Here is a 9,580-nt window from a genome sequence, read left to right as displayed (position 1 = left end):
GCCATACGGTTGAAGGAATTGTCTGTACAGCTCCGAGACAGGATTGTGTCGAGGCACAGATCTGGGGAAAGGTACCAAAAAATGTCTGCAGCATTAAACGTCCCCAAGAACACAGTAGCGTCGATCATTCTTAAATGGAAGAAATTTGGAACCACCAAGAATCTCCATAGAGTTGGCCACCCGGCCAAACTGAGCAATTGGGGCACCATCCCTACTGTGAAGCATGGTGGTGGCAGCATCATGCTGTGAAGCATGGTGGTTGCAGCATCATGCTGTGGGGATTTTTTCAGTGCCAGGGACTTGGAGACTAGTCAGGATTGAGGGAAAGATGGACGGAACAAAGTACAGAGAGATCTTTGGCTAAAACCTGTTCCAGAGCGATCAGGACCTCAGACAACGCAGGAGTGGCTTTGGGACAAGTCTCTGAATGTCCTTGAGTGGCCCAGCCAGAGCCCAGACTTGAACCCGATCAAACATCTCTGGAGAGACCTGAAAATAGTTGCGCAGCAATGCTCCCCATCCAACTTGACAGAGCTTGAGTGGATCTGCAGAGAAGAATGGGAGAACCTCCCCAAATACTGGTGTGCTAAGCTTGTAGCGTCATACCCAAGAAGCCTCGAAGATGTAATCGTTGCCTAAGATGCTTCAACAAAGTACTGAAAATGGTCTGAATACTTATGTAAATGTGATATTTAATTTTTTAAATTTTTAATTTACAAACATTTCTAAAAACCTGTTTTGCTTTGTCATTAACATGTATTGTGTGTAGATTGATGAGGGGGAAAAAACTATGTAATACATTTTAGAATAAGGCTGTAACGTAACAAAATGTGGAAAAAGTCAAAGGGTCTGAATACTTTCCCGAATGGACTTTATAATGCAGAACCCTATGGGCCCTGGTCAAAAGTAGTGCACTATGTAGGGAACAGGGTGCCATTTGGGGTGCATATATAGCCTGCAGCAGCCACTGGATGTCTTTGGTGAAGAGAGTAAAGAGAAGAGACTCTAAAGGGGACTAAGCTATGAAGCTATACCCTACCCAAGCCCTAATGATTCAAATAGAGAGAAGGGGTCCACTAGAAGGAGGGGTTGGATTTTTTTGTTCTCGCTGATGCTGGCTGTGTGGGGATAGAGTGTGTCTTGTAATTGTGTTGTGTCTGTGTGTGCCGACATTTGAATACTGATTTCATTTTAGATCTTAATACAGTATTCAAATGAATGTGTGTGGTGTCCCAGACACTCATTTAAATAATGTATTGAGATACAAATTTAAATAAAGTTTTCAAGTGTGTATGTGTGTATGTGTGAGCTTGTGTGAATCCCACACTGGTCTGAAGCTGCTGCTGCCTCTGAAAAAAAACCTGAAAAGCCTAGAGGGGATTTTCCTTCTGAAAGGCAAAGCTTTTCTCCTCCCCCTTCTCCAGCAGTCTTTCCCTCTCTCACGCTCCCACTTGCTCCAAAAACACAGTGCTGCCAGAGAAGCTCAAGACTGGAGCCAGCGAAGCAACAGGAAGCAAGACACTTCATCGCTTGGAGCTCAACTCACTCAAACTTGTGGAAAGTCACTAAGGGATGGGAACTTTCCTACTTACTCGCAGACCACTAACTGTCATGTGGACCTACCTTCATCAATGGCATTATCTTGGCGATTAAGAAACATGAGAAGAAGACCGCTCTCACTAGAGTCAATTATCTGGACGGAATTATCAGGAGAAAATGTGAAGAAACATTCTGCAGGATAGAAGAGATACTGTCGGAAAGATGGTAACTAATGATACTTTTTCTATTGAGCTGTCATGTGCTTTTGTCTCCGTTGTCTCATGTTACCTCTTCCAGGTCTGTGAGTTGCGGTGCTCCACTGACCTACTGAGTGAATAACTTACGGGTTTGTCTTTCTCAGTGGCTTCTCCCGTAATGCATAAATGGAGAGTATCTTGTATGGATTTTGTATTCAAAGCACACTGTCTGCAAACTTTGAGACACAGAGTACATTGCAGATTTGATAGATGAATAGCAAAGCAAGTTACCTATTGACTTTAAAAAAAAAGAAGAATTTAAATCATTGTAGCTAGCAGTTCTACTGTAGCAAGTACTGCATTTTGATATAGCCTTGATAATGTTGATTAAACACATATTTATTTCAGATTAAAGTTAACAGTCACTACAAGTATTGACCATTTTGCTCTCCTAAAAAAGTGACACATGTTCAATATATTCAATATGTTGTCCCTAAAGCACAGTTTATGTTGTTAGGGACACAGCGAACTGAACACAGCATCTCAAGCCCCTCAAGTGTCCCTCCAATCGAGAGAAAAGAAGCTGCAGCAAAGAGTCTTTGTTTTTTTTTGCAATGGCAATATGTCACTTTTTTGGGCAACCCGAATTCAAAAAGAAATGTATGTCATTCTCATTGAAAGTATGTCTAAGAGGCGGTAGATCTGTTCTATGTGCGCTATTTCTATGCTCCCCGTTCTTAAGTTTAGTTTTTGGAGTCTTTTACTTTCGGTTTTGGACACCAGCTTCAAACATCTAAAAATACAATATTTTTGGGGGTAAGATATTTTCACAGCGGTTTAGATTTTACAATGATTCTCTACACTACACTTGCTTATTTTGCCACATAAACTGAAATTAAGCAAACTTTTATGGAGCAATTTCTGCATAGTACATCTATAATCATTGATTATATGTCAATAATCATCTACAAGTTAATAGCAGGCTGCATTTCACACACAAAGTAGGATAGTGGGAAGACAGGCAGCACTTAATAAAATACATGGCCTTAGCTAGCAAAAAGACACTGCTAGACAACAACAGAAAAAGACTCAAATCATACTAATCACTCCTGGAGATATCAGTTGTCCTCTAGCTATGGAATGAAGCACTCTTCCCTGTGTCTGATCACACTGCTCACACTGCTATGATCTGGGGAAGGGTACAAAAAAATGTCTCCAAGAACACAGTAGCCTCCATAATTCTTAAGTGGAAAAAATCTGGAACCACCAAGACCCTTCCTAGAGCTGGCTCCCGTCCAAATTGAGCAATCGGAGGAGAAGGGCCTTGGTCAGGGAGGTGAACAAAAACCCGATGATCACTCTGACAGAGCTGAAGCGTTCCTCTTTGAAGATGGGAAAAACTTCCAGAAGGACAACAATATCTACGGTACTCCACCAAACAGGCGTTTATGGTAGAGTGGCCATACAGAAGCCAAGTCTCAGTAAAAGGCAGACGACAGCCCGCTTGGAGTTTGCCAAATGGCACCTAAAGACTCTTAGACCGTTAGAAACAGGAATCTATGGTCTGATGAATCCAAGATTGAACTCATCGGCCTGAATGCCAAGCGTCACATCTGGAGGAAACCTGGCACCATCCCTACGGTGGAGCATGGTGGTGGCAGCATCATGCTGTGGAGATGTTTTTCAGCGGCGGGGACTGGAAGTAGTCAGGATCAAGGGAAAGATGAATGGAGCAAAGTACAGAGAGATCCTTGATGAAAACCTGCTCCAGAACACTCAGGACCTCAGACTGGGGTTAAGGTTCACCTTCCAACAGGACAATGACCACAAGCACACAGCCAAGACAACGCAGGAGTGGCTTAGGGGCAAATCTCTGAATGTCCTTGAGTGGCCCAGCCAGAGCATGGACTTGAACCCGATCAAAAATCTCTGGAGAGACCTGAAAATAGTTGTGCAGCAAAGCTCCCCATCCAACTTGACAGCGCTTGAGAGGATCTGCAGAGAAGAATGGGAGAAACTCCCCAAATACTGTTGTGTCAAGCTTGTAGCGTCATACCCAAGAAGACTCAAGGCTGTAATTGCTGACAAAGATGCTTCAACAAAGTACTGAGTAAAGGGTATGAATACTTATGTAAATGTATTATCTAAGTTTTTATTCTTAAGACATTTGCAAAAAAATTCTAAAACCCTATTTTTTCTTCGTCATTATGGGGTAATGTGCGTAGATTGAAAAAACTATTTAATGTAATGTAACAAAATGTGGAAAAAGTCAAGTGGTCTGAATACTTCCCGAATGCACTGTATAAACGGGTTACCTACATAATTAGAATGGTACAAATCAATGTTTTGTCATACCCTTGGTATACGGTCTGATATACAGTCCCTTGCGAAAGTATTCGGCCCCCTTGAACTTTCCTCCTTGCAAAACAGCTCAAGCTCAGTGAGGTTGGATGGAGAGCATTTGTGAACAGCAGTTTTCAGTTCTTTCCACAGATTCTCGATTGGATTCAGGTCTGGACTTTGACTTGGCCATTCTAACACCTGGATATGTTTATTTTTGAACCATTCCATTGTAGATTTTGCTTTATGTTTTGGATCATTGTCTTGTTGGAAGACAAATCTCCGTCCCAGTCTCAGGTCTTTTGCAGACTCCATCAGGTTTTCTTCCAGAATGGTCCTGTATTTGGCTCCATCCATCTTCCCATCAATTTTAACCATCTTCCCTGTCCCTGCTGAAGAAAAGCAGGCCCAAACCATGATGCTGCCACCACCATGTTTGACAGTGGGGATGGTGTGTTCAGCTGTGTTGCTTTTACGCCAAACATAACGTTTTGCATTGTTGCCAAAAAGTTCCATTTTGGTTTCATCTGACCAGAGCACCTTCTTCCACATGTTTGGTGTGTCTCCCAGGTGGCTTGTGGCAAACTTTAAACGACACTTTTTATGGATATCTTTAAGAAATGTCTTTCTTCTTGCCACTCTTCCATAAAGGCCAGATTTGTGCAATATACGACTGATTGTTGTCCTATGGACAGAGTCTCCCACCTCAGCTGTAGATCTCTGCAGTTCATCCAGAGTGATCATGGGCCTCTTGGCTGCATCTCTGATCAGTCTTCTCCTTGTATGAGGTGAAAGTTTAGAGGGACGGCCAGGTCTTGGTAGATTTTCAGTGGTCTGATACTCCTTCCATTTCAATATTATCGCTTGCACAGTGCTCCTTGGGATGTTTAAAGCTTGGGAAATCTTTTTGTATCCAAATCCGGCTTTAAACTTCTTCACAACAGTATATTGGACCTGCCTGGTGTGTTCCTTGTTCTTCATGATGCTCTCTGCGCTTTTAACGGACCTCTGAGACTATCACAGTGCAGGTGCATTTATACGGAGACTTGATTACACACAGGTGGATTGTATTTATCATCATTAGTCATTTAGGTCAACATTGGATCATTCAGAGATCCTCACTGAACTTCTGGAGAGAGTTTGCTGCACTGAAAGTAAAGAGGCTGAATAATTTTGCACGCCCAATTTTTCAGTTTTTGATTTGTTAAAAAAGTTTGAAATATCCAATAAATGTTGTTCCACTTCATGATTGTGTCTCACTTGTTGTTGATTCTTCACAAAGAAATACAGTTTTATATCTTTATGTTTGAAGCCTGAAATGTGGCAAAAGGTCGCAAAGTTCAAGGGGGCCGAATACTTTCGCAAGGCACTGTGTACCACAGATTTCAGACAATCAGCATTCAGGGCTCGAACCACCCAGTTTATATTTAATGGGTTCTAACTTAAAATTCTTTATTAGTTTACAATTGTGAAATGTATGCTCCCTGCATATAAAAACCACAAAGACTGGATCGTAATTTCTATGACTCACATGGTGGATGAACACATTGCCTGTAGCCTACTGTACATGGTATATTTTTGTATGGAAAATGGCTGTGAGGACTTTTTCTACAATATTCAAAACATATTGACACAATTGCAATCTTTAATTTGATGAAACACTGAATTTGGTCTTACTGCCATTAGCCGATAGAAATGAATTGAATAACAGATTCATACATGGAAAAACATATTTCCATAGAGTGGTCAAACCGTTCAGACACCACGTTTTCATGAGAAGACCGACTTTCGGGATGTCTCATGGTCTGACAAACACAGGTGTAGCTAGATCACCTTCCACCACAGAGGCGGATGTGGCGGATTGAAACGTAGAAACGCATGGGATTTTTTTATTATGCCAATTCGATTTTCCCTTGGGCACGGACATAGACTTGAATTGTATTAATTGCATACATTGTTGTTTCTAAAGTATGTCATTTTGAGAATATTGTTTTTTACATCTCAAAATAAGACGCCACACTTTTAAGACAATTGGGTTCCAAAAGAGATATCAACCTGGCTATGGACAAAAGATAATCTCTATTTTTGTAGCTTTCTTTATGCAGACTATCAACAGTAGCCAGCATATTGCTAGTATGGTCACTAATGAAGGTTAACTTTTGTAAATCACTTTCTCTTTAATAAATAATCTCAATGAGAAGTTGGTGGGCATTTATTTTTGCTCAGGGCAGCTTTTGTGTGCTTTGTGAACGTAGCTATCAACTTCTGTACTGCTCAAGAAGTTGTGGTGTTTGAATGAACTGCCAATCGTATTGCTCAAACGTTTCTGCATGTATTCTTCAATGGTTTTCAAAGGCAGACTGCGACAGAGCAGGTAAATGTTTTAATGGTATGCAAAAATATGCGAATAAGTTACTGGCACGGTCGGTGCTGCTGCTTTGAAACTGGGGCAAATGCTGTCTCGCCACACGTTTTCCGACGGCTCTGCGTAGTATGCCATTTTCAGGGACCACTTTTGGCTTGTGAACAATACTTTCAGAACTACTGGCTAAAAAAGTATACAAAAGTACTGGAGAATCTCTTAAAAACTCTAAATTCTGTTATCAAATCTATAACAGAATTTCTAAAAATCTGTAACGGAATTACTGCAATTAGTAATTCATAGTCACAAACCACAGTTGGGTCACCTGCTTACAGTCCTCCCTTCCACTGGCATACTGGTATTAGGAAGATCAAACATGGTATGACAGCAAGATAATGAAACAAAAATTCAAGGAAGAAGAACATCTATCTCATCGTTGCAGTTACATCATAGGGGTCATTCATATTGGCACAGAAGACGTTAAACTGTTTTTTTTACTTCATTTTTGAAACTGGCTAGAGAGGACGTTGTTTTTATGGGCAGAGGCAACTCATTTCACTCTGAGGTTCCAGTATACAAGAAAGTACCTTTCCCAGCATTACTCCTGAACCTGTATAAGCACACATTAGCAACACCTGATCTGTTGCCGTGATTGTGTGCATCCCTAACACAGGTAAATATAAGATATCTTGACGCAGAATCTAGATACTAGATATATATAGATACTCCTGTAAACCAAACCCAGTCTAATCTGAGACACCCTAGCCTCAGCAGGCAGCCAGTTGAGTTCCTGAAAGCAGCTCCTGCCTATGTGAGTATGTGGACTCACCTTCAATACTACCCTGATAAGCTTATTCTTGGCTATCTGGAGCATTCTAGACAAAAATGTAGTCCTGGCATTAACCTTCCCTAGCACTTTAGTGGCCATGCTCACACCTCCCAAGCTTCCATTATGGATGCATCCCAGGTAAATAACAGAGGTTTTAGTAGTCAGCACCTCACCCTCTAACTCCACTGTGATATCAGAGGATCTACTCAATTTAAGTCTGAATCCAAAAAGAATTGCCTCAGTTTTACCTCAGTGCAGAGATAGCTTATTATCTCCAAGCCATTTACTAATGTTAGTAAGCTCTGTGCTCAGTATGCTCTCCAACATAGTTTTACTTTTGTGAGACACCAGAAGTGTGGAGTCATCCGCATAAAGGAAAAGATGACAAGAACAGCATCTTTCATATCGTTAATATACAGTAAAAACAGTAGAGGCCCAAGCACGCTCCCCTGCGGAACGCCACAACTCATTGGTTTTGCCTGAGACAGTGAACCATTAACCTCTCCTACTTGCGCCCTACCTAATAAATATAACTTTACCCAGCCTAGAGGGATATTGCTTAACCCCAGCGCCTTCAGTTTGGAGATTAGGGGACAGTGCTTAACTGTATCAAAGGCCTTTTGTAGGTCAAGTAGTACCATTCCACAGAGATCTCCTTCATCAATCTGTTTCCTGATGAAGTCAGTCAAGTGAAGTAGACATGAATCAGTGAAGTACGTTTTTCCAAAACCCGACTGAAAATCACACATTAGACTTTGTTTGTTGACATATTCATAAATGCTTGTATAGATTCTAGAATCTCATGATTAAACCAAGGGCAAGATAGTCTAGACAACCCTCCCTTTCTCTCACCCTCCCTCCCTCTCTCTCTCCCTGCCTCTCTCTCCAGTTAATGTCATCTCTCCCCGCTCTTACTGACACTTACACATGAGCCACCTCTCTTTCCATTTACTGAAACCAGCATCCTTACCCACTGAGCAGCAACACCGGACATCCGTGGACGTTGAAAAGTAGTTGAAATTTGGTCAATCCACCCTCGCTTTGATTTCAAAGTCCACAGACATTGTTTTTTGGTACGGTCAAGACTGGCTTAAATTTCAACGTCCACAGACATCGTTTTTTGGTACGGTCCAGACTGGCTTAAATTTCAACGTCCACAGACTTTGATTTTTGGTACGGTCCAGACCATCCTTGATTTGGCACAAGCATAGACATCCATGATTGGTTTAGATCTAGTCCAGTCTATGTTTTACAACTTTGGACAGCACAGTTCCATACAGTAGAGCACAGTAGAGTACATAAGAATACAGTACAGTCCTGTAGAATATAGATCAGTGGAACACGCTAGTATAATGTACTGTACTGAACTATACTCTACTTTCCTCTACTCTACTCTGCTGTGCTGTACTGTACTCTACTAATCTCTATTGTGCTGTACTTTATTGTCCAAACTTGTGAAACATGGACGTCTATGGTTGGTTCAGCTTTGTCAGGGTCCGGACCAACCAAATATGATATTTTGGGGGGGCGGTGTGTGTAGAATAATAAACACATATTCAAAAGATATTCATAGCTGACACTGGTCACATGAACACATTTTTTTTACTGATTTTTTAAATTAAAATGTCAGTTTAAATTGAACGGTTTGTTAAACTTACATAAATTTTAAGTAAAAAATCAGTCTCAGCAAAATGCCATTACTGTGGAATTGCCCGTAACATACATTTAGGAACTCTTTCTTCTGCATGTGCATTAAGTTCTCTTTAGATGACAACACAATATTTGATTTACTGAACCAACCCAATTGGAGATACAGTATGTGATAACTACTTTATCCATGAAGGATGTTCCACAATATCATGGCACACTACCACAACAGGACACTCATACAGTACATACTAGTAGACTGTTATTGTAAATAAGTATTTGTTCTTAACTGACTTGCCTAGTTAAATAAAGGTTAAATAAAATAAAATAAATGTTTTAAATACTGTACATTCCATTATGAATGTAGTCAATGTAAGTTTCCAAGATTCTCTACATAATGGCAAATGTGGCAATGATCCATATTTACAAATGCCACATTTCAGTACAGTAACACATGATAGGCTACATACAGTAGATCACATAATATATGTACAGAAACAGACACACTGTGTGTGTGTGTGTGTGTGTGTGTGTGTGTTTCTGGATGCTGATTGGTCAGCAGACGTTTGAAGTGGTCATGGCATGTAAACAGCCACGCCTGAGCCATCTAAGCCTACAACTCCCTCCCCAGCCATTTGACAACTCATCGCATCTCAACAATGAGGC

General features: G+C 40.9%; 1 protein-coding gene across 5 annotated transcripts in view; it reads left to right on the top strand.

Moving 5' to 3' along the window:
- The first annotated feature begins 1,429 nt into the window (after positions 1 to 1,429).
- Positions 1,430 to 9,580, top strand: part of LOC110493958 (uncharacterized protein KIAA1755 homolog) — a 51,500-nt gene continuing 43,349 nt past the window's right edge. For 3 of the 5 annotated variants that reach the window (XM_036949982.1, XM_021568585.2, XM_021568584.2), the window contains exon 1: positions 1,431 to 1,764. In XM_036949982.1, the coding sequence (XP_036805877.1) occupies positions 1,762 to 1,764 (3 nt within the window). In that variant the 5' untranslated portion in view covers positions 1,431 to 1,761. Of the gene's footprint in view, positions 1,765 to 9,580 lie in introns of all 5 variants that reach the window. The other 2 variants (XM_036949983.1, XM_036949981.1) reach the window with 1 other exon arrangement.

The sequence above is a fragment of the Oncorhynchus mykiss genome, chromosome 17 (genome assembly GCF_013265735.2).
Source record: "Oncorhynchus mykiss isolate Arlee chromosome 17, USDA_OmykA_1.1, whole genome shotgun sequence".
Classification (NCBI taxonomy): Eukaryota; Metazoa; Chordata; class Actinopteri; order Salmoniformes; family Salmonidae; genus Oncorhynchus; species Oncorhynchus mykiss.
Note: the sequence above shows the minus strand (reverse complement) of the source record. Positions and strands in the feature narration are given on the sequence as shown.